Source organism: Haemorhous mexicanus, chromosome 5 (assembly GCF_027477595.1).
Source record: "Haemorhous mexicanus isolate bHaeMex1 chromosome 5, bHaeMex1.pri, whole genome shotgun sequence".
Taxonomy (NCBI): Eukaryota; Metazoa; Chordata; class Aves; order Passeriformes; family Fringillidae; genus Haemorhous; species Haemorhous mexicanus.
In genome coordinates, this window is record NC_082345.1 from 54,823,799 (window position 1) to 54,849,951 (window position 26,153).

Consider the following 26,153-nt stretch of genomic DNA (forward strand, 5'->3'; position numbering starts at 1 on the left):
AAATAAATGTTCTGACCTGTAAGACATGTTCTGGTACAAAAAAGTAAAGTCTGTCATCTGAGAACAAGAAGCCAGATTTTCTGAGATCCAGTGCTCCTGGTATCCTAAATGACAAGAATTAAGGAGTCCAGGGAATGCTGGTAAGTGCCTCTTGTACTCTCCAGTGTTTATAGTGGCAAAGTTGGTTAAGTTCCTGTTCTCTGCTGTTGTGGTGAGGATGTGTGCTTCTCTCTCTTCTTCCCAAGTGTGCTTTGAACCTGTCCTCGTGGAAAGGATCCTTTCCCAGATGACCACATCAGTGCACATGAATAGGCCAGTTTACTTACCCTTGCTAAAGGCATGATTCCAAATATCCACTGTATAAAGGAATGTGGAATAAATTTGCAGACATGCCCCACTTAATAACCTGTATTGTTTGGGTTTTCGCCAGTGACACTTCGGGATGAGATAAGCTTCAAAAGCATCCTGTGCAACTGCTGTTGGATTAAACTGGAGTTTGTGTTCCCAAATCTTTTTCACTTGGGCTCTGTGAGGAAGGGTGTCTTTCTCTCTGCTCATTTGTTGAAGCTGCTGTTTTCATTATGTACATGTGATAAACAGGAATATATCCTTCTTAACATAAACCTATTTTACTCAGATTGATTTTAGCTTTCACATTGGAAGATATAATTTTAAAGTGCATTGGCATAGAATGACACAAAAGACAACGAAACATGAATGGCAATCAGGTAATTAGGAAAATTGTTATTTACTGATTTTTTTTCAATGCCTATTGTCATGGTAGCTTGGCAAGGGATTAGAAAGATTTAAATATAAATTAGATCTGTCAGTCTCAAAATGAAAACAAGTTAGTTATTTAAAATTGTAGAGAAAAAAAATGAAAAGGCATAAGAGCCTTCTGTGTTGCCTTTAAAAGATTAGATGTGAGCCCTGGAAAGCACTCAGTGCAAGCCACATTGTAGGAGGCCTCCCAGGGGAGAGTTATGCTGCTCCTCTTAGTATTTTCTTTGCTTGCACAGAGAAGCACAAGTCAAAAGTAGTCTTGCATATGCAAAAATGCCAGAAAAGGGAAAAAACTGTAACTGCAGGAATGTGATGCTGTGTCCAAACTAAAAGCTTTGAAGAGACAGCAACAGCAGAGCTGCTCTGCAAATGAGTTGTGGGACTGAAACCTGCCAGTCTGGTCAAAGGCAGCTTTAGAGCTTAGAAGGTGCAATGCAGAACTATTCCACACTAAGACCATCTTAGGTCCCAAAAGTAGGCCAGGCAAACTAAAAACATCCTATACTGAACAAATATACTGCAATTTTTCATGCTTTACCATTTAAAAGTCCAGGCTGGTATCTCTGTATTTCATTGTACTCTGCAGATAAAATGCTTTATTTGGAAAGAAGGTAAGCACTTATTTGGTCTCCATTGCATAATACAGACTCGCCCACAGAGCATCAGATGCCCCAGTGGACAGTGGGAGCTGTCAGTGGCTTGAACTGCTGGAATACAAAAGAGGACTCTGGTGCATTCAGCACATACTTCCACCTGGAAAGTTTATGCACACATAGGAAGGAAAATACTCTCTTAGGTTAAACAACAGAATCCTTCCAAGCTCCCTGGTTTTCTTGTATGCTTAATGTACATCCTCGGGAGGAGCTCGCTGCCTTCCATGCCTCTTCCCCAGGGCCCTGATTTCCATAGAACAGAAACCTGGTGACAAAGGCCAGAATGACAACACGTGTATTCAGGTCAGTTACCAGACACAGATGCTCAGACAATAAGATTTGAAGATGTCTACAGCATGTGCTTGTTGGTCTGATCTCACGCAGACTCCAGTCCTAGAAAAAGATTTACAACCTCACTAGCACCTAAAGTGACTCTCTCAAACAAAAGAAGACAGAAGTGACAGTTGCTTATGATGTGCCACCTCTATAGGTAGCTGAACCCCAGAGTTTAGTCATAGTTCTCCAAAAGCGGTTTGAATTCTTTAGGCTGAAACTGGCAAAGAACTGTGGAAAATATTTTAAAAAAACTTGACTAAAGACAATTAAGTGGCAAATCAAGACAAAGGCAACTGACAAAGTCATTCCTAAATGAGGAAAGCAAATCTTAAATGTGCACAGGGCATGCCAAATGCACGTGGTGCTAACCAGAACTACCAGTGCAACCTGAGCTCCCATAATTTACCTGCAAGAGACACAACACTGCCCGGGTCTGACTGTGTGGGAGGACAATGCTCACCAGTGGCGAGAATCCCGGGAGCAAGTTAGGGAAGTCAGCCCCATCTTCTGAAGGGCTGAAGGAAAAGAGTGCCCAGACTGATGTAAATTGGAAGATGGGTTCTGTCCCATGGCCATGGTGGGTGAGCATGATACAGAGAAAGTCCTACTGCCTGGGGTTTGTGGAGGTTAGGGTGGTACTTTGGAGAAATGAGGGTTGGAGGTGGTGATGTGCTGGAAGAGAGAAAGAGAAGAGGACCTGAGTGAAGGGTGGGCTTAGGAAAAGGGGATAGATATGGTGTGTGCAGGGTAGGATCTGACACGTGTGACTGAGGCTCAGGGGACAGCTGCTGAGAAACAGGTTACAGGTGCCCCAATGACCTGCTCTGCTGAGAGATGAAGTGGCTGGTGCCAAGGAGGTGGGATTCATCTCAGTGGAATCAGACTGGCAGAAGAGCAGGTGATGTGTGGTGAGAAGGGAAGTGAGATGCCACATCCTCAGATAAGTCCCCTGCCTCCCATCACTCCACTCTATGTACCATTAGACTTGCAATCCATTCTGTCAAAATCACAATGTTGATTTTTGCCACTCATTAATAATGGGATTAGGTCCTCCATGTTTCATTCTTGGATCAGCTGAGTTCAACCTTTGCTTACACTGCTTGGAAGCTTTCCACCAGCTCTGCCTTTGCACATTATGCATCCTATTTATAGTGTATTGTGGTATTTGAAGATCTTTACCAGCTTCTCTTGGCTGCCAGCTGGGGCTGTTTTATTATTTCATCTTTCCTGCTGCCTCACAGCCAGCAGGAACACTTAATTTGTGTTATATCAAAGTGAAATCAGGAGCCACCCAACAGCCATACTCTTATGATTTGAAGGAGCACAAAAACGTTTAACACCAGGTTATTGGGTTGAATCCAGCTCATTCAGCAGCAACTGGAAATTGTTAATGCCTGCTGACAGGCTGGCAGCTGTGGGGCGTGATACTGGTGGCTCTTCTCCAGTTGCTCATGGACAGATGTCCACCTCATAAAACCCCAACCAAAAACTAACACTGTTGCTGGCAGCCTCAGCAGGGACACATCGAGTGGGCAGTGAGGCTGTTCTTACACTGAGCAGTATTCACAAAGAAAAGCCCAAGAGTACTGGAGTGAACAATTTGCAGGCCACCCCTCTGTGAGGCTTGTTGTGGGGATGGAAACCTTCTCTACCAGTAACTCTAAGTCTTGTTTTGAAAGAAGTATATTGAATATATTGAATATTTTGATGATAGAAGCCGGGGGGATGTTGGTGGACACTGGTGAAAAACTGGTAGGTTTTAACAAGGTGTTAAGAGTGGATTGACTATTGTTCTCTGCAGACCCATTTTTGGAACTCCTTGGGCTCCTTGGCTTTATTTTATTCTGCACCATCACTTCCACCAAGTACAGATTCAATGGTTCATTCAAAAGTTGAGAATTATTTCCCTTTATTATTTAATACTGCACCAGGCAAGAGATAGCTTATTCTGTGAGGAAATTCCTGTTTGACTAGGGAAGTGAATGCTAGACCAGCAGACGAGTGGTGAAAATGCTGGATGGGATTGCTGACTGTAAGAATTCTGTAGAGTGGGTCCTGCATCACAAAGATGCAACGTTACAGGAGACAAAACCACTGCTACCTGAAAAGTGGTAAAGCCTTGTAGTCCACAGCTTGGGCTGAAACAGCAACTGCTACCATGAGTGTCTCTGCAGTACTTTGACCTACATAGTTTAATTACTGTTTATCTTATTTCCTTGTTTTTCTGACACATCAAGATGGCTGCCTATATTGCATGAAAAAATAGCAGGTGGAAGAATTCAAGACAGACTAAAACATATTTTAGCACTGAATTTGAAAATTCCTAAACTTTATTTTCATTGCTTTCCCTAACTTTAACCAAACAATATTGATTTAAAGTTCTTATGCAAAATAAGAGTAATGGATATACTAGCATGTTACTGAAGAATGATAATGTGAAAATGTATAATTTGACATGTTCCATTCTTTTTTCTTCATCATAGCAAAGTGCTTTAGAATATATTTTCTCATAATTTTAAAATAGTTTTATAAATTAATATTTTAAACTTTTTTTTTACAAAATAATTATTTAAAATTGTCGTTTTAGAGTTGACCTTTAAAAAAAGTAGATACCTGAATATTTTGATTATTTTCTGATTTGGATGATTTATCATTATATACACTTATATAGTAAAAAATATTACACAAAGAAAACAACGTATGACATCTAAAATGACAAAAACCTTTCAATATAGAAATGACTGTCTTGAAACTGAAATTGATTCCAAAGACAAAATTGTTTTTATGCCAGGGAAGATGAAAAGCAGTTTTTAAATTGTAATATTGAAAGTATAGCAGAGGGTCCACAGCTCAAGACAGCTCTAACGTGTGGCACTGCCTGCCATCCCTTTGGTGTGGGAAGCCCTCAACCAGCCCAAAGTGCTGTGTGAGCACAATCAGAACTGGGAGTTTAATGACAGAGGGGGGTTTGTTGTTTAATTATACAGCTCCAAGGGTTCTGCCTGAATCCCTGTGAGAGCAGTCAGAGGGTCCAACACAGCAGTCAGCTCAGTGATCTCCAAGCATGGCAATCTTGGTATCTGTTCTCCAGCACAGGATCTCTTCTTGACCTTGTTTCACACTCTGTGTGAATGCATCACCTGGGGGTACTCTAGATTGTGGCAAAGCAGAACATAGCTTTGCTCTCCCTACCCCATTTTTTTAAACCCCCATTGGACAAATCCCTGCTACATTGAAAAGCAAAATTAAGTCAAACTGTATTTCTTTATTTTGGAAAAAAAGGAACTATATCAAAGAATTTGTTCAGTAATCTACAGAACATGGTGCAAGTCCTCTGACAAGTAATGAGCTTTTGTACTACTTAACTGCAATCAGCTGTGTCAGGAGAGACCTTTCATCAACTACCCTATAATTATGCTAAGGCTTTCACCAAATGACAAATCCTAATTGGCTGGGCCAGAGCCCTGCCTTTCTAGAGAAGGGTAATAATTTTGTCCACTCACTGCTTCATTCATTTCAGCAAGTCCTGACCTGTGGACTTATTGAGGTGAGTATTTACTGCTTATTTTTATGCTGTTTAAATTTTAACTATTTTTAAATTAAAATCTCACAGATGGAAGGTAAAATTTGATAGAACTGCCTAAAAAGATTGTCAGGAGTTGTAAGGTGGAACAACCACTTACCTGTGTTACACACACTGAAGTGTGTCTATCAGCTGTTTTTCTCTCAGTGTATTTTAACTTCCTTTTTTCAATGCCAGTGATTCATTGAACTATTACACACACACAAAATTAATTATTAACAGCCCATACAGCCCATACATATAGTTGTCAGAGGTATTGAGTAAAATCTATGTCTCCAGACAAAAAAAAATTGCTAAAATAACCTTATTTTAAGTAAGTCTTGTTTCAAGCTTTTTAGGCTAAGTCCTTAGTCTAGGCAATTTTTCTCAGGAGGTGGGAATATGTTTCCTTTACAGGTGTGAGTATGACAAGAGAGATTTCTGTTTCTTTAGGAATCTAAAGTTTATTGGTATAAACTTACACCTAGGAAAATTCAATATGAAGTTACTTCTCCCTAGTGAATGCTTCTAATCAGGGGTGAAAGAAAAGACACCTGCAAGTTTTCAGCCTTTTAACTCAGGTAAATGATATGGTGCAGAGTAATAGTTGTTTTTTACGTGAAGCCACAGGCAGGCAAGACAATCCACAAAATATCTGTGGCAAGAGCTTTGAGTCAGAGCTGCATGTAAGCAATGGAGCACGTGCTGGGTAATCTCACACAGGTGAGGGCTGGCATGAGTATCCATTAAAGCCTCCCAGGAGGGAAAGCCTGAGAGGGAGTGAGGATGTGGGCAGTGAGAGCTAGGCCTGACTGCCACACGCTGTCCAAGTCCCAGTTCCCATGGCAAGTAGCCCAAACTTACTCTCTCAACATGGTAGATGTTAAGGTCTCTTAAAACCAGTGGACGCCACTGCGTTTCTCAGCTTTGCTGTTTAGTCAGAGTTTGTGAGGGTTTGCAGGTTGTCTCAGAAGAAGATGAGATGGTGGGGTCATTGTCCCAGCTGTATGTCAGTAGAGACGGCACCAACTTTGCCACCCTAACCAGTGGCAGGCCCAAACAAAAAGAACTCATTTCCTCAGCTCAGAGCCACTGAAAATCCTTTTCCTTAGGCTTTCTCTAAGGGTTATGCTAATGTTCTTGCTCAGGCAGGCCCAACTGTGCTCCTTTCTTCTTTTCAGTTGAACTGTTAATTCTCTGCATACCCGTTTCCCAAAACAATGCTCGATAAATGCTAATGCCTCCTTAATAAATCACCGGTTTTCTGCATAGCTTTGTACTCACTTTTGTTTTGAGACTTTGACATCTGTTTACCCATCTCTCCCACTTATCTCCAGGGATGGGTGGCAATTAGACAGGCTTCTCGGTATTAGGAGGTTTATCAAAATAACAAAAGGCTATGTGAGGTCTGTGAAGGAACAGCAGGTGAAAGAGAACACAGTACGAAAGAGAAATTACTCTTGAGGCAAGGTTTATTTCTTTGCTGCAGTTTCATATTTTTGTCAGATTGTATTTATTTATATACAATAATGGGAGAAAGGAATATGGAATGAATTACAGCCTCAGGAGAGGAAGATTAAAAAGAGAGAGCATTCAGGTATTGCAGAAGAGAACTTGAAATGTCACACTGTGAAGACATATGTTAATGTACAAACTGGTATAAGGTTAATAATACATATTTATTTCCATGAATAATTTGTTTTGAGGACCCCTCTCCCTGCTACCTCCACCTCCTGTTGCTCAGGCAACACACTCTATAGAATGTGGCTACTGAATATCCAAGAACAATTTCATCCATGCAGGTTTCATTTCCCCCAGAGGTGTTTCTGCTCCCTTATGTTTGAAAGGGAACACCATTATAATCTTTCTCGAAGATTCTATTTTTTCTAAAAAGGACAGCACAATTTTGTGACTCAGATATAGGATTGACTGCTGTGTTAATTTTAATACTGAAATACTTCCCAGGATTATGCAAAAGTCTGTTCTGTTCTCTTCTTCAGAGCAATCTCACCTTTTCCAAAGGCACAGTTACTTTTGTACAGTGCAGATTTTTTTTTTCCTTTCATAAATCCTAGATTAGGGTAATAGTTTCTCAAAGGGGAAATATACTTTTAACACAGGAGTGAAATGATACCTGCTTTTTAAAGAAATGTACTGCAGTTATATCTGTGTTGCATGTTGGCTTAGAAGGCAAGAATATATATTTTTATGTTCACTTCAGGCTTCTGATTTTCAAAATAGTACTCATAAGGGTGATGATGATCATTAAGTGCTTACTAATAGTGGATTATAATCCTCCATATTATGGGCCACCTTTGATACTGTCTATACACTTGTAGGTATAACATTGTCTTATTTGGAAGAGCTCCCTGAGAAGATCTAGGGAAGTGCTTAGGAAGCCTGTTCTTGTACTGCAGTGTGCACAGTGATCTACACTAGAGCCCTTTGTAAATATTGCTGTCCAAAAGAATTTAAAATAATGCTGGAACACATGATGTTGCAGAAAATATGACACTGGGCATCTTAAGTAATATCCCTAGTGGGTGTTGGACCAGGTGACCTCTAGAGGTCCCTTCTAACTCAAACCCTTCTATGACTATGAAAATTTGACCTCCTTCTTTGAGAAGTAGTCAGAACAAATAATAGGCTGAATATACAAGCCCAAAGAAAATTGGGTTTGGGCCTTGTTTTTGTGTTTATTTTTTGAAGGCTTCCAATTAAAATTATTCAAAAGGTTTTATTGTAATATAGTGAAAATATATTTGACTAAAAAAACCCCAAAGACAACCACTAGATGCTTTTAAAAACTGGCTTGTGATTTGCCCAGTATTCTAAGTTAGGATAGCAGTGGTGTAGTACAGTGATCCACATATGCTTCCAGGTTATTCTTGCCTTTAATTAGCTACATATTAATAATCTACATTAATAGTAAATATACAGTTATATTTTTAAATTCTGTATTGATGGCTAATGCATTTTTCTTGCTATAGAGAATATGTTTGGGCTTGTTTTGCCACAAAATACTAGAGGTTCAGCAGACAATGATTGTTTTGCAGAGTAATCTTAGTGAGATAGAAAACTTCACAGTCACATGACTGACTCTTTGTTTTGTCCCTGATTCCTCTGCAATGGAAACTGTCATTATAAAATCTGAGTTCTGCCAAATCTATTTATACAGAATACAGCAAAGGAAATTTTTCTAAGTACTTTTGGAAATGTGTTCAGATAGTTTATTTGGCTAACTTGCTAAAAAACAAATCAGAACTTCAATTAACAGGCTCTTATGGTATTAAGAATTTTTATAAAATTAAGAATTAGAACTTGCAAGAGAAAAAAAAGAGAATGAAAAGTACAGAGATTTTACTAAATACATGAAAGTAATCCTGGAACACTGCAGCAGTCATTGTAAGAGTATGAAAATAATTGGGTAAGTTTAGTAAAAATGTATATTTTAACTATTTTAAATAAAATTAGTAAAATCATATAGTTAACTCATTTAAATAATTAAAAAGTTGTTTGACTACTTTTGCTTAGGTATTTTTAAGGAGGGTTGTCCACAATGTGGATGCTCAGTTCCTGACATTTACATCATGGGAATATTTTGATTTTTTTCTACAGGCTGGATTGCTGGCAAAAATTTTGAGGAGTTTTTTTTCAGGTCCTCATGTACTCATTGCCCTGTACTCAGGAATGGGAGTAACCAATGATGAAAGAGATGATTTGGCAGTTCTTGATGATAAGGACAGCCACAGCATTGGGGTGTAGTATGACAAGCATCTCTTAGATCAGCCATGCTGAGTAAACTAGCCAGTTTTGCTGGCTCATGTACCTAATTATAAAAACCCCTTCCTCTCCTCTATATCAGCTGAGGCATTTTCAACCTCAGCAATTCATTACGTGGCCTCATTAACAGTTGCTTTAGCCCAGCTGAGAAGAATCTACTGAATTGAGGGTGGAGTTTTAAAACCACTGTTACAGAGATGTCAAGCTTAATGAACTTGTAACAATGAGGTAACATCCTCTATGCAAATATCACCTTTCACAGGTCAAACCTGCCATCAGCTGTGTAGCACAGATGGTTCACACTTCCAGAGGTGGACCTTCTTTCTGTGGAGCTTTCTATTCCTCAGAAATGTTCATGTTATCATCACAACACCCATGTGTGTTTACATTAACTGAATGTCATTGCCTCTTCTTTAAAAAATGCCAAAATGACACAAACGGGCAATGCAATACAACTACAATGTTATACTTCCCTTTCTTCTGTGGCTGTTTCATGACCCTGATACCTGTTTTTAATGAACAAACAGCCTCTAGCCAGAAAGTGCATCTCTAAAAAGAGCAGGAGGGTTTAATTTGAAGTTGCAACAGTGATACTGTCCCCTTCATCCAGAAGAAAGACCCCTCCAGAACAGAATGGAAGGGAATGGGGCCATTTCCCACAGTAGCACCACTGGGGCACCCAAGGACAGCAGGACAGATACCAGACACATTGACTGTTTCCCACTGATCTATAAAAATTACATGTGTTGACCTCAGAGAGCCCTTTCCCAGCAGTGTGGGCTGATTTGAGCCTATTTAGGGAGACTGTGTATGGCTGTATCAGTATTGCTGGTAACTTTAAAAAATTGCTTTGGATTCTCCTTCAGGTTTCTTCCAAGTTTAAATACCTTAACATTTAATATATACTTAGTCTGCCTCTCAGAAGTGTATTCTATCTCTCCTTAGGACTTAATCAATGCTGACATCTTCACAGAAGCTAGAACTGAATCCTTAGACATCTGTACAACTTTACATTTTTGTAACCCTCAGATAAAGGAAAATACAAAGCAACTTTTCCTGAGAACTTAAGTTACACTGTCTAACACCTTATTTTGTCTGTAACATCCAGAGTTATTTCTACACTGAAGTAACTAGTGTTTATATGAAACAAAAGAATAAAGAATAAATCCTTAAATATTCTGCTCCTATCTGCATTCTTGACTATACACCTTACATCACAGCCTCAGGCATTTAAAGAATTAAATGCAAAGATTTAAAGAGCGAGATTCTTCTGTCCCATAAAAAGCTGCAGTTCTACATGCCAACTTCTATATCCATATTTTCTTTGGCATAGGGAAAAGACCAGCCAATTTTCACATCTGTATTTTTTTTTTTACTATGCCATTAATTAATAGACAATATCATACTGTTGATGATGAAAGAAACAGTTAATAAACACACGAGAAATATGTCATCTGTAATCTAAAACAACTACACTGATGATCTTGGCACTACAAGTGTTCTTACAGGCTGTTGTTCAAAGAGATAGCACAGTTTAGTGACACACCTTCTGCCTTAGAAGTCATGAAGAGCACGCCTGCTTTTGTGTGCTCCAACTACAACAGTGGAAGTGCAAGATTTTACAGACTCCTGCTTGAAATTCAGTGAGTGTAATTAACACTATTAACATAACAGATAACATCAGATACTCTTTTTGTTTATTGGCTTAAGTTTAATGTTAGCAGATCTGACTGGACTAAGCAATGTCTAATTATATCAAGGCTGAATATGGTCTCTCATGTCTAATTTTCATAAAAAGCCTCAAAGCTGAATTCCTCCAATGTTTAGTGGCAAGCTTTGAGCATAAGCCAAATGGTATGACCAGTGCTTTTTGATGCAGTACCCCATCCCCTTGTGGGGCAACAAACATTGATTTGTGTGAAGTTCAAGGGTATGTATAATACTTTCCCTTTTTGTTTTCAGACTCTCTTTAGTCCTGTGGAACCTTTTTGGAGTCTACCTTTTCAGGGACATGTGGCATAGCCCGAATCTATGACTGTATAGTTACCAAAACACAAGAGCACACTTGCATTTTCAACCATGTGTGTTTCTGCAGTCCAGTTTATGCTTTGAAAAATGATGCAATAATTAAGCCAAGAAAATTAATATGATTTCCTGTTATACTTAACCTTTATGAATGCCAAATTTGGGAAAATCTAAAGTTGAAACTTTTTTCCCTAGACAAAAGGCACTTAGCTCCATCAATATGTGCTTCCAGTCAGGTATCCCATGAACAATTAGTGTTAATATACTGTAAAGTACTTGGCTTTTTGACAAGGATAAGGGCAGCTTTCTGACTCAGCTCACTTAGACCACCATCAAGGAGACTGAAGAGAGTAACATTCATCAGAGCTGTCATTGTAAGGCTGGGATGAAGGCAATCCTTTTAACTGGAAACTATCACATAAAACAATCTTTAACTCATACCCAGTAGAGTACATCACAGCAAAATCTGGGGGAAAACCGTTTACCATAAATTTAACTTTGCAAGATTAGCCAATAATAAATGAGTTCTAGCAAAACCAGTAAATGTAACATTCCAAAAAATAGAATGTTTGGAATGGAATTCCTCTTTTCCTTCACATCAAGTCAGCCTATTACTGAAATCCACTCACTAAAAAATCCTTACAGGAACAAAGAATAAAATTTGTGTTCTGTAATTTCCTGACTTCAATGGGGGCAAGAAATATCTTATAGTCAAAGCCAGAGGAACAGTAAAAGCCAAACTACTCCTACAGCTTCTTTCTGAGGCCTTCCCACTTTCTTATGCTCAAACCAATCACATAAAAGATCACCATCCTGGCAAATGCTGGTGTTTATCAGCTGGTTATGTGTGAAAATTTATTTAATTTGAATAAACTGTATTTGCATAAGTGGAAAAAGTATTTCTGCAGAATTTCAGTATGGAATTTTTTCAGGTTGTCCTGGAAGTCTCCATCTGTATTCTCCCAGGAAGTGTCACTTAGGATAATGCAGGGCCCAGGAAGAGAGATGCTCTGGTATACCTGATAGTTACAGGAAATGTGAAGGCTGGGTCTTGGCTGTAGTGATTATGAGATGATGGAGTTCAGGATCATGAAAACAGGCAACAAAGGAAATGGCAAGATCATAACCACTGCCTTCAGGAAAGCACATTTTGGCATCTAGAGGCATCAGCTTGGAAGAATGCCTTGGGAGACAGCCCTGGAGAGAAGGGCCCAGGAGCTGACTGATTTTTAAGGATCACCATTTCCAAGCTCAAAAATCTCCCCATTCAGGAAATCAAGACATGGCAGGATGAGCTCCTGGCAAAGTTCAGACATAAAAAGAAAGCACACATGAGGTACTAGCAGGGACAAGTGAACAAGAAACACTATCTGAGCTGTTGGGGTGTGGTTAAAAAACCCAGAGCCCACCTGGAGTTGAATCTGGGCAAGATGTGTGAAAGGCTTCTAGAGGTATAGCAGCAGCAGAAGACAGAAAAATATGGGCCTAGTGCTGGCCAGAGATCCAGTAGCAAAGGACAAGCAAGGTCAGGAACATTTATGCAGATGGGACACACACAAGTTTATGGGACATAATGGCATGTGCCTGCAAGGAGGGTATGTGCTGAAGAAGCTGCTGATGTAATTGTAAAGTCACTCTTGATAATCTTTGATTAGTCACAGTGACTGGGGGAGGTTCCAAGGACTAGAAGAAAACAAATGTAACTCCTTTTTAAGAAAGGTTAAAAAAAGAAGATCCAAAGAACTACAAGCTCAGACCAGCCTCACCCTAAACCCTCAGAAGTTGAGAGAGAAATAATCCTGGAATTTATATTAGGAACAAGAATGTGATTGCAAGTAGTCTGTAGTATTGTCCACAAGGGTCCCAGGATGAGGGAAGAGACGAGAAAGTTGACTCCATGTATCAGCAAGCTAGGTTTATTATTTTATGATAGAAAATATATTAAAACTATACTAAAAGAACAGAGAGAAAAGATTTCATCAGAAGGCTAAGCTAAGAATAGGAAAGGAAGGAATAACAAAGGCTTGTCTCTCACCGAGACAGTCTGGACAGGTGATCTGTGATTGGGCGTTAATTCCAAACAACCAGATGAGACCAATCACAGATTCCCCCTGTTGCATTCCACAGCAGCAGATAAGAATTGTTTACAGTTTGTTCCTGAGGCCTCTCAGCTTCTCAGGAGGGAAAAATCCTAAGGAAAGGATTTTTCCTAAAACATGTCGGTGACAGTAGTCAGCATAGATTAACAAAGAGAAAATTAGGCCTGCCCAACCTGGCAGCCTTCTCTAAAGAGATGACTGACTTGGGGGATAAGGGGAGACATTGGATACTGTTAATCTTGATTTTAGCAAAGCTTTCAACAGTCTCCTGTAACGTTCTCACTGATTAAATACAAGATAGATAACTGGACAGTGAAACTGAAAACTGGCTGAACTGTCAGGCTCAAAGGGTTGAGATCAGTCCAGAATGTACAGCTGGAGGCCCATCAAAGTTCAACTGGAAGCCTGTTTCTAGTAATGTACATGAAGGCTTCATACTAGGTCCAATACTATATAACATCCTGATTAATTATCTGAACAATGGGGAAGAATGTTCCTGTGGCAAATTTACAGATAATCCACACTTGGGAGTGGTTGATTTGCCACAGGATCATGCTGCTATTTAGAGGGACCTCCACAGACTGGAGAAAGAGGCTGACAGGAGCCTCATGAAGTCCAATGTATGAAAACATCAAGCCCTACACCTGGAGAGGAATAAACCCATGCACCAGTACAGGCTTGTGAGCTGAATGGCTGGAATGAAGTTGCAGAGTAGGCTCTACAAAGTTGACTGGATTGAGTAATGAATCTTTGCAGCAATGAAAACCAACAGTCTTTTGGGTGGCATTAACAAGAGTTTACACCACCAACAGGTCAAGCAATGTGTTTATTCCTTCTATTTAGCACCGAGGATGCCACATCTGGAGTGTTGTGTCCACTTCTGAGCTTCCCAGTACAACAAAGCAATGGGAATACTGGAGCAAACCTAGCAAATTGCAACAAAGATGAATAAGAGATTATAGCATTTGTCATATGAGGAGACATGAGAGAGCCAAAATTGTTTAGCTCGGAGGAGAGATGGCTTTTTCCCACTGTCCCCTCTGGGCAGCTGTGGGAAATGCATGCAGACAGCTTTTCTACAAGTTTCATCAAGTAGATGTCATGCAAATGAGGTACTGCTCTTGAAGCAATTTAAATGAATAGAGCCACACCTTCTTTCCTGGTAATTGGATCTATGATCTAAGTCTGATTTATAAAACTGATTCGTGGCAGGGTTTCTTCAGTTATCACATCAGCAGCTGTGGAATGATGAAATATCTGCATGAATGTTTAGATTTAAGTCCATCCGCTGATTCTATACAAAAATTTGTAGATTCCACTCCTGGTTGAATTCAATAAATACAACCTAAAATTTTTTTTTTCTTGAATCTGTCCTTAGAGATTTTACATTGCCAGCCACTCCTTGGCTCACTTCATGGTGATCCCTATATTTTTGTGTATATACTCTTACATAATCCTGGCATACTCTATTGCCTCATCACAAGGCCTCTACAGAAAGTGACAGATTGAGGTTTGAACCATTTCAAAATCAGAAGGAATATAGATTTAGGAGTTACTGCACAGAGAATGCTTTAGCTAGTGGGATTCTATGTAAAAGCTGATGCCTGTACTGAGGCTATCGCCACTAAATGTGACTGCTCACTGTGTATGGACAACCTCAGCTTTCCTAATGAACTGCACCCCTGGGCAGACTTTGACTTAGGGCCACTTAATCTGTACATCTCAAATGGCCTGAAATAACATAGAGCCAGCCATAAACCAAACTGATTCACAGGTGTTTGAAACTGTTTAAAAGAGGCCTGAACAGAAGATAGAGTGCCTATAACATTTCAGATACCTCACTGAGTTAAATGAGTATCCATCTATTGGTTTTTTGCAAGTATAAAACAGCCCAGGTTTGTTTTATATTATCTTGTATCTTCCCTTAAAGGCTCTGTAAAATTAACAAATGAAGGCTCAGAACTTCATTTTGATGTAGGTGAGAAATATGATTGTTCCAGATTGCAAGGCAAGATGTATTCTATTACCATTTGTATGGCAGTTGTCTGGTGTCAAGTGGGCAATTCTCCTTATCTCTCTCCCTGAGTTATCACAATCACTCCTCCCTCTGCAGGGGACATCTGCTGATAAGAGGCTATTGAATGTCACTGCATGACTGATAAGAACTATAACATCCCATTGTGAGATGCTCCGCCCAGAGGGAGGAGCCAAGCATTGCTACCCAGATATAAACTGGAGGTTCTGAAACACCAGCACAACTTTCTCCACTGGATTCCCCTGAGGAGCAGCAGCTGCTTCTATTCCATGGATCTACAGAGGAAGAATACATCCTTTCTCTACAGGACCCTCCTGCTCCAACAGAACCACACTGCAGCCACTTTTCAGGAGGACTGCAGCCACTTTTCCAACTGGACTGCTACCAACACCCTGAGCAACAGGGTGTCAGGTTGAGTTCTGACTCTGTCAGTGTTCTAGTATATTGCATTGTTTTATTTTATACTGCTATTTTTTTTCTTCCTTATTAAAGAACTGTTATTTCCTGCTCCCATATTTTTTGCCTGAGAGCCCCTTAATTTAAAATTCATAGCATTTCAGAGGGGTGGGGAGGGTTTGCATTCTCCATTTCAGAGGAGGCTCCTGCCTTCTTTCCAAACCAAGACAATTATATATACATTGTTGTTGATTAAGAGAAGTCATGTGAAACTGCTCATTTTTACAGACATCAGTAACTGACAGAGTCTGGAGTACTTCTGAGCACACTTACTCTGATCTATAAGCCACTGAATACTGTTCCACTGCCTGTTTTAAATCTAGATATTTTAAATCTAAGTTTTAGGCATAAAACTGTCAGTGGAATAGTACAGTTTATTTCTCTATGGTTGTTCATTGTTCTTTTCCTTCAAAGGGTAATTGTATTCAAGAATTACAATATATTCAATATCAGAAATGGTACTTGTTTCAAAGTTAGAAATTAAACAGTTATAATTTCTTACTTCAAATTTGCTTCTTTTTCTGCATTAGGTCTGAGAAGTTGTTGGAAAGTTTTCTGCAGCCTGAATTGATAGAGAGCCTTGTAAAAAGGACACCCCTATTTTACACCCAAGGAATATTGCCTAATAGGTATTAATCTGAAGAAATATATTTTACGATAAAGTTTTTGACAGACTACCAACCTTCTGAACACCCAGAGAACATTTAATTTTTGTCTGATCAGAAGCACCTAATGTCACTGCACATGCTACAATGGAAACTGTAAGACAAATACAAAGTTTTGGCATCTGTGTTACCTGTATACATCCTGTAGCATCTGGTGTGGTGTTTGCCACTCTTCTAGTTTCTTGCTGCTCATCTCTGAACATAAGAGCTCGTCCACTTGTTTCTAATTCACCTTTCCTCTCTATCTGGAATGCTCCTACAGAACTTTGTACTGAAAGGACAGGAGTGCAGCTGGACATGAATTTTTTTCCTTTAATTGGAAGTACACTAAAGACCTCCATTGGACAAAACATCACTCTCTTCTATCCAGACAGGCTTGGATACTACCCTTACAAAAATGAAGTCACAGGAGAGGCATTCAATGGAGGACTCCCTCAACTCTCGCTGTTGGAGAATCATTTAAAAAAAGCCAAAGAGGACATCCAGTTCTACATTCCTTCAGATGAACAGCTTGGATTGGCTGTCATTGACTGGGAAAACTGGAGACCTGTGTGGATAAGGAACTGGGGATCAAAAGATATTTACAGACAGGAATCCATTGAGCTAGTTCAGCAGAGAGACCTCAGTCTATCCAAAGCTGAAGCCAGAACTATAGCTAAAATGGAATTTGAATTTGCAGCAAAATCCTTTATGTTGGAAACTTTGAAGCTGGGCATAGAAACGAAACCAAATCGTCTGTGGGGATATTACCTTTATCCAGACTGTTATAACTATGATTACAAACAAAACCCACACAATTATACAGGAGCCTGTTTAGATATTGAAATAGAAAGAAATAATGAGCTTAACTGGTTGTGGGAGAAAAGCACAGCACTTTATCCATCTATCTATCTAGAGACAGCCTTAAAATCTTCCAGAAATGCTCAACTCTTTGTTCGCAACAGAGTTCAGGAAGCCATTAGAACTTCCTATGTCTCCAACTCTAGCCATCCCCTTCCAGTTTTTGTATATACACGTCCAGTATTCACAGATGCCTATGAGGAATATCTCTCTGAGGTGAGTGAAGCTAGACCTTATATAGTTCAAATTTATAAGGCAAGAAATTACCAGGTGACACTTATTTAGCAAATATACTAACTTGCATCAGAAAAAAGTGTGCAATTTTGTCTAAAAAATTAAATTAATCCATCAAAGAAATTTGACCAAATGAAACACTAAGAGGTCTATTTTCAAACCCTTCTCATTATATTTATCAAATAGTGTTTTATTCTCTGAGTTGTCCTCACATGTAACAAAATATCACAAAACTAGAAAACATATTTAGCACACCTGGTCAGAGGAAAGAAATATGAGTAAAGTTTAGCAAAGAGAATTAGTAATACTGGGCTCACCTACTACCTGCTTTTTAGGTTATAAGAAAAAAATACAAAACAATGGAGTCTTTCTTTCCTTAAAAAGTGTTAAAAGCTAGTGAAAAAAATCTGTCCTTAGTTGTACTCAAGTACAAAAACAGTATTTCAGCATGTCATGGGTTAAGATTAGGCTCTGATTAAAATCCAGTCATCTTATTGCAGTTCTGGCTATGCTTTTCCCTTCACATTTTTATAGACACCCACCTTATCAGAGATGCCACCACTCTGGGGAATCTCTTGTTGCTCCAGCCCATGAGTCAGGGGAAGTCCTGGTGATGGCATTCTATCTGGTGTCCTCCCACAGTCTGGACAGAGCATTAGCAAGTGTTGTGCCCAGCTCTGTGGATACTTTCAGGGAGCAAGGGGTGCTGTCAGGGGCCCTGCTGGGATCTTAATTAATAATTGAAATCCTATAATCTTTACATTAATTCTTTTTTGTGTGTGGGGCCCTAGAGTAACTTGCTTTTTTATTGTTTTTTCATTATCATAGTCCTCTCCCACCCCATATAGGCCTTAACATTTTGCTAGGACTGGTCTAATAGCTGACCCTAAAAGGAGAACTGAACAGAAACAAATTTCCCAAATCAATCTCTATAAAAGACCAGAGACATTCTATGGAAAAGGGAGATTCCTACTGTTGAAAGCTCTTTCTCGTGCTACTTTTTTATTTTAGCACTTTCTGGTAACAGTTAAAAAAAAAAAAAAGCTGTGTTTTGTGCTTTTCAGTACTTTTATCCCACAGCATTACTGAAATCAGTAGCTACCAACTCTGAGCAGCCAGGAGGCAATGCAGCAAAATAAGCTGTAACATGGCTGGAGGAGTGTATGTCATATGCCTAAGCACTGGCTCAGTTTTACAGCCTTGTTTTTTTAAGCAGATGACATGTATAAATTGGATATTGTTGGCAACATTTTCTGGTATCACCTGTGCAATCAAATTCCAGAATAAAATCGTGCAATTGAGAGCAGGATATTTGCATTGTGTTTCATTGCTTGCTGTCTTCAAAGTAGTTATTTTGGAATTGTCATTTACTATATGCATTTTTTCATTTGCCCTTATGTTATAAGTTACTGACATTTGTATGAGTCTTTGCATATTTTCCTTCAGGATGACCTGGTAAATACCATTGGAGAATCTGCTGCGCTGGGTGCTTCTGGAATTGTGATCTGGGGTGACATGAATTTAACACAAAATAAGGTATGCTAGGTCAAAATTATATGAATCTGCTGCGCTGGGTACTTCTGGAATTGTGATCTGGGGTGACATGAATTTAACACAAAATAAGGTATGCTAGGTCAATTATTATATGAATTTTTTAAGGAGAAATAAAGTGCAAAGGATGTAAAGCATTATGATCACTTACATCTTCTACTTTTAAAATTATGACTCCATGTTGCCAGCAGTTTCTTGTAGTCAAAACCCAAGCATATCTGAGGCTTATTAAGGTGATCATAAGGCTACGCAGCACAAGAGTTCAGTCTTTCAATGTCTCAGTTCTGTTGACTCTGGGTAACTGAACAAGTTACTATGATAACCATAGGCAAGTTAGCACTTGTTTATTTAGTACATCAAAGAATCCCTATATCTTAAGTTCATTTTGGTCATGAGGTAAAGAAAAAATTACGTGGGCTTGCCCGGAACAATTTTTAGAAGACCCTCCTGCTTTTTGGGGTGGTGAACTTGGCAACAATAGGAGAAGTCAGTCTGTAAAAGTTCAGCCCTAGCCTGTTCTGTGTGCTGCAAATACTACTTTGATTAATTTCCTTGTATGAAACATCTGAGTCAGAAGAAAAAAACTCTAGTTTGTGTTAGGAGGGTAAATACCTAGTTTGAGAACTGTTACAAGGATGTTCTCATAATTCTTTCCAGTTAGTTCATTCATAACCAGGCAAGTTAGATTTAACAAACTATTGTATGGGAAGACTCTTGTGAAGTCTTCTGAGTGCAATGAACCAAAATGTTTCATCTCTGCCAGACCTCCTGTTACAGAAAGCATGGCCAACTATACCTCCACAGCTCTGTAAGGTTGCTATTCCCCAAATCATCCCACCCTTTTTTGTATGTGCCTGCCTTTGAAAAAGTGTATCAGTTGCACCTGGAACTTTTCTGCCCATTATCTCAATATCAGAATATAGATGAGCAGTAACTTTTATGGTCTTAATTTTAAGATTCCTGTGAGAAAAGAAGAACTCTCCACAGCCCAGTCAGTCTATGTATTTGTACACTAATTGCACCTCATTTTTAACAACTTTCACAGTCACCAGAATTTCAGCAATTAAATATTTCTGTAAGGCTCACTTCTGCATCAATGCTGTTTTTTTGGAAGTATTTTTATATATACCTAAAAGAAAACAAAAAAAACCTACATACATCTTAGATTCACCAAAGTGATCTCTATGGGTATAAATATTAAGGACATCTACATGCAGAATTGGGCATGTAGCCTGTAGCCAAGATATTCAGGTCAGGGGAAAGCTGGAAAGTCTCAGAGACTACTTGACAGAAAAAGTATTTGTTTAGACTGAAGAAGTGTGAGTTTTTTTGCCAGACCTATTACAACTATTTAAGACTTAAAAAGGAACTTCAAGTCTTCATGCAACTTCTTTAAATACATCTGATTCAAAAAGCTACATGAAATATAGAGATCAAACTGAAGATTAAAGACAATTGCTTTCTGATCTAGCTGCTTTTTGTAACATCTCCAGCAACTACACAACATAAATTTGCTAAGATTCTTGAATTTTATAACAGCTTCTCAGATAAATATGCTTTTAACAACTTATAACTATTATCAAATCCTCAGGGGAAACATTTATAGATATGTACTGTGGGACTGTTATTAGAATGACAGCTTTTTAATGGTTTCCATACTAAACTGTGGAGGTATAATATTCTTTTCACAGAACACCTGTAGAACTCTGGACAACTACCTTAGGAGGACTTTGACCCCATACCTCATCAACGTCACAATGGCAGCCAGAATATGTAGCCAAGTGCTATGCCAAGACTCTGGTGCTTGTGCACGGAAAAAATGGAATTCCAGTGACTATCTTCACTTGAACCCTGAGAATATTGCAATTCAAATGACAAAGGATGGAAAATACACTTTGCAAGGGCAGCCATCATATCAGGATCTGCAAACATTCATAGAAAAATTTGAATGCCATTGTTATGCAGGGCACAGCTGTGAACCTCGAGCTGATATAAATGACATCCATTACCTCCATGCTTGCATTTCAGAAGATATTTGCATTCAGATATCCTCAAATTCACTTTCTAACGTAGAAGCCTCTGAAGAAAAGATCCTGTCTAACAGAACTGCATTTTCATTTACCTCTGAGAGTAAGGTGACATTATCTACACATCCTGAAGTAGAAGATTTCCAATCTACCTTTGGAAATAATATACTTAATATAACAACCGCAGAATATAACATTGTTACAGCTGCCAGTAGCTATGATTTAAAAGAAAATGATACTCGTACTGTCAGTAGTTCTTCATCCTATAAGATTAGGATGTTTAGTCTGTTTCACTTAATTCTCCTTTGGAGAACCTTAATACAAATGATCCATGAAAGTGGGAATATCCTTTTCCTTGACTATATTTGAAATTCTCAAGGTTTTTTTTTACAAAACAAATGAACGAAATAATTCCTGAAAGGCTTATGGTCTTATCTGTGTCAGGTAACCTTTTCAAACCCACTTCAGCTTGAATGTATTTCCTCAGTTTAGTTCTATAAACTACTATCTGTGCCAAAGAGATATTGGTCTATATTTACTGACTAGGCTATATGAGAGGATAATCCAGAATAAGAAACATTTTTTTACAGTTTACATTTTTAACCATTATATTTGGAAAAAAGTAATGGTTGACAATGCACTTTGTGTACTTCACATTGAGACAGTTATATATATAATACATAAAATAAGTCGTCAGGCTTGATGTTCTATGCAAGAATTAATTTCATTCCATATGAATGGAATTATCTCTTAAAATATTTGGCTTAACTTTAGATCTGTGGAGCTTTGCAGCATAAAATTTATCTGATTAATGTAATGTTCCTCCACTTTTCACAAAACCTTTAGGGATATTGTAGCATTTATTTTAGTTAAATATATTTGTAACTCTTCAAAAGGTTCTAATTTCAGTGTCAATGTTGACTTTGAATATTACAGCTTCTTTATTTAAAAACTGAGCTGCAGCAGTTTATCCTTTCTTCTCACAAACCCTCCCCCTAATTTCAGATGTCCCTTTCTTGGTTTCCAGTTGTTTTGTCTTGCCAATACTCACAACTCATCTGCTCTGCCTGTGCATTCCCTGCAGGACAGGTCACCAGTCCTAGTTTCTCCATCCAGCCATTCCTAGGAATTGGATAGTGCTGTATGTGCCATTTGGACAAAAGTCTGTGCATGGGACTGTATGCCTTGTTATTCCTGAGGAGTCTCTTTGGTGAAAACCATTTTGCTCCTTAGGAAAACCCAGCAGTGGAGGCAGAAAGATAAGTGTCACTGGAGACCTGAGACAATCTCAGGACCACCCTTCTGATTCAGTTTGCTGACAAAACTGAAAGTATTTTCTTAATACTATTCCATTGCCAAAAGCAGTGTGAAAGTAGCAGAGATACCTCAGAAGAAAACTACTCCCGGTATTGTATCAGGAGTCTAGTTATGATTAGCATATAGTCAGTTTAAGCATTTAGAAGCAATTAGCTGCAGTTTATTTGATAAAATAACCTTTTCAAATTATTATGTCAGATGCTTAATAGACAGTTGGCCTTCCAATGGGTGAAGAGTGGCTGCTGGCATGGATATATTAAAAATCTCTTAGAGTCAGGCATGATCTGCATAAATAATTCACCACCTCTCATAGATATAGCCTGCCTCACTAATGAAAATAACCAGGACTTCAATATAGTGGCCATTTACTTATAAAAAGTTCATTCTTTAATCTAGCAGAAAACACATATTATTATATCCATTTTCTTTGAATTTTCAGGTTGTTGGTCATAACAGAGATGCAGAAAAATAGATGAAGCCTTTAGAATTAACATGGAGGAATAATGTTTTATGGCTTTTGAGCAGCAAGTTATCAAGAGGAAGTAGCAATTTTCTCATCCCAGTTACAGTGATAAGTCCACGAGTCAAAGCTGTTTCTGCCATTAATATTCCAAGTGGAATCATGAATAAAAAAATATATATGCAGAAGACTGTTCAGCACAAAAGAATCAATCTGGTTTTTATCACCTGTGCAAAAGCATGCTTTTTTCCACTGCAGCTTTGATATTGGTTATTTCATCTTGGGCAAAGAAAAGGCATGGTATCATAACTCCTGTGCCTGAACTCCCTTTACACTGCACTTGTGGTAACTTTCAAACGGTTTCTAAAAACTGGAAACATCACTGGTAATGCCTTAGCAAAACTTGTATGACATATGAAATTCTATTTTTTTTACAACACTTTGACATGGCTAAACTGAAAGATACTGGATCTGTAGCACTTTATGGTAAGACAGCTTGCAGGTTCAAAAAGTCTGCAGGTCTTGCCATGAATACTTTTGACTATCAGCCAGGTAATAGCAAGCAGAATATTTGTGATGATTCAAGCAGGAAATCTCCAAAAAAGGAGGAATGAGAAGATAAAATCACAGAAGAGTTGAAACAGAGCACCCAGGACCTCTCAATGGATGCAGAGGAGGTGAACTGCAGAAATGAAAGAGTGAAGCAGTAGGGAATGTGGACAGACCAGTCTCTTCCCATTCAGTATTTTTATCCACCTCTTACTTAATATTGACAACCTTTCCCCAAGGCTCACTGTAAAGATAAAGGAAAACACTAACTGATATATTAGACCTATTTATCCAATCCCATACCTTTTTTTTCTTGAGAAGAGCCAGGACCAGGAAAGTAAAAGGAAGATGAGAGGAAAGCAATCTATTGCAATGAACTGTGCCTTCCTAAGCTGCATGTGTAAGTAGCTATCTACCTTGTGCTCTGATGCACAATGCTTTGCCAACCACCTTTCAAATGTTCATTCAGGACTATTTATGTTACCTACATGTATCTGCAATTCATGCTTTAAATCCTATAGACTTCAGGATCTAGGCCTGCTATGTGTTAAATGACAGTATTTTCCAAGTGTATTATTTTTTTGTTATTATATTTGTCTTACCTATATTCTATGATAAAGAGCCATCATGGAGTCAGTGAGTCTCCATGGAGTAAAACGAAAAAAGAAGGAAAGGGGTGTTATCTATGGCTTACATTGCTGGTGACTGTCATATGTTCAAAGCCAAATTTATTTTCTAAAGTGGACCCTTTTCCAAAGAGATTTTTTTCTATTCACTGTATTGCCTGTAATCATAAGTTAGCCTTATAGTTTTAATTTCTTGCATTCTTGTAATTTTGAAAAGATTAAACACTAGAGAAACAGTTCACTTTGATTGCCATTCATTATTTTGTATTTCTCTTTTCTAGAGAAACCTCAGGCTGGCAATGCTTAGGGACAGGAAAATACAAAGTGGGTTTGATGAAAGGATCTGTTTAAGTGAAATCTGTTAATAATACCCTCCTTTGATGTTTTGACATTCTGTTAGAATTTTAATTGAAATTCTATCTGAATAATCTGGATCTAGTTTCTTGTGTTGCTTATTCTGGGACATACCAAGATATTCGCACTTCAAACGGAAATGGCAATTGGCACTTAAAGAATCTGAACAGAATAAAAACGTAGTCTAATCATCACCTTACAGGGTTTTTTTGGTTTTTTTTTTGGTAAAAATGACAACATGAAGAGATGTTTTGAGAGGCCAGTAAGATCACTTTGTAGACAGCCTAGGATGTGACTAGAATCCTGAAGAGTTCAGCAAAATGTGCTTTATTCCCTGCATCACACTGGGATATCCTGTTGTAAATATATATATCAGCAAAGAATTGTACAGAAGATTTCAGACCTGTGCAATATGTTCTAAACCACTTCCAGACAGATTAGATTTCTACATGTACCTATCCATCACTTTTCAGTACAAACAACAAGACAGCAGAGACAGTTACATAATTTTAAAAGACATTCAGTTATGGAGCACTGATGACCTTTTTAAGATGAGAACTAAATTCCATCCTTTAAGCATATGCACCTAAAACTTACTTGAAAGATTTTTTCACACTGTGCTTGTGCCAGCTCTTTTGCACTGGCAGATAGCCAAATAAGGGCCTGAGACTTCACATTGAAGTAATGAATTTCATTAAAAAAACCAAAACTATTCATACAAAAAACTGTTTATTGTGTGTCTTAAAAAATACTGCTTTGTTTAATGATTTCATCCTTCCTAAAGACTTTTTTTGTTAGTTCTTGTAATTTTTTTCTCCTGTGCTACTGAAAGCCATTGGATAGATGGCTGGAAACAGATTCAAAGAGCTTACTAGTGTAACTTTAACTTTATCCCTTACCACTTCTAAATGATTCCCAAAGTGATGATATCCCAGACCTTCCTGTCTGTTTTTCTGGAAGTGCTTCATAGAATATTAATCCTGCTCCACAATATTTTTCATGACGATGATGATGATCATGTAAACATGCTGTATTCAAGATAAATTCTAAGCTTTTGTGTATACCAGTCAAGGATCAGGGTCTTTACAGAATAGTTCTTTCACGTAGTTGTTCCAATACTCTTGCAGCTCTTCACTGTCATCCTCTCTTCACTGTCACTGACACTCAGAACTGCAAAAGCTTCCCACGTTTGTTGTCCCCTTGTTATATATAAGAAAGTAAAGGGCAAGAATGTAAAGGGCACCTATCAATATTATCATCCTTAAGGGAATAAATCTGGATTTAATTATATTCACTAATGTGTTACCACCATCATGGTATATTGATTATAGCTCTCTTTGATCCGTAGTAATTAGATGACACTTTTCAGTATATACTTGCATAAGCCTTAGTTTATAACTGATAAGGTATTTTACTGATTAGTAATAAGACACAAACAGACAGCATGAAAGTTAATGTGGATCATTATATATTCAACTGACATTTTGGCTCTGTGCACACAATTCCAGGGGGTGGTGTTCAGCACAATATTTATGTGGGCTCTAGACAATATGCAATCACCTGGCTCTGCCTTTGTTTTCATATCAGGAAATATATTTATTCAACAGAACTCTTCAGGATCCTGCAGAAGAAATATATCATATGTTAGAAGTCTCATGGACCACACTACTCCCTCAGGCTACTAGCAGATTGAGACAAGAGACAGCTTGCCTGTGTCAAGTGATGATTTCCTGAGGCAGGGACAAAACAACCACCCATTTAAAGGGCAGCTAAGGGCACCTGCAGTCCCACAACAATA

At 38.4% G+C, this 26,153-nt stretch overlaps 1 protein-coding gene across 3 annotated transcripts; it reads left to right on the forward strand.

Annotated features, from left to right (window-relative positions):
* SPAM1 (sperm adhesion molecule 1) lies at positions 1-24,554 on the forward strand. Of its 3 annotated transcripts, none has more exons than XM_059847214.1 (5): positions 1-140; positions 15,355-15,703; positions 16,263-17,453; positions 18,918-19,007; positions 20,714-24,554. In XM_059847214.1, exons 3-5 carry the CDS (start codon positions 16,485-16,487, stop codon positions 21,416-21,418), a joined length of 1,764 nt encoding a protein of 587 aa, XP_059703197.1. In that variant the 5' UTR covers positions 1-140; positions 15,355-15,703; positions 16,263-16,484; the 3' UTR covers positions 21,419-24,554. The 3 variants fall into 3 exon arrangements, with proteins under 3 accessions (XP_059703197.1, XP_059703198.1, XP_059703199.1); XM_059847215.1 differs by having other exon boundaries at positions 15,355-15,687; XM_059847216.1 differs by lacking the exon at positions 15,355-15,703.
* The last annotated feature ends 1,599 nt before the right edge of the window (positions 24,555-26,153 follow it).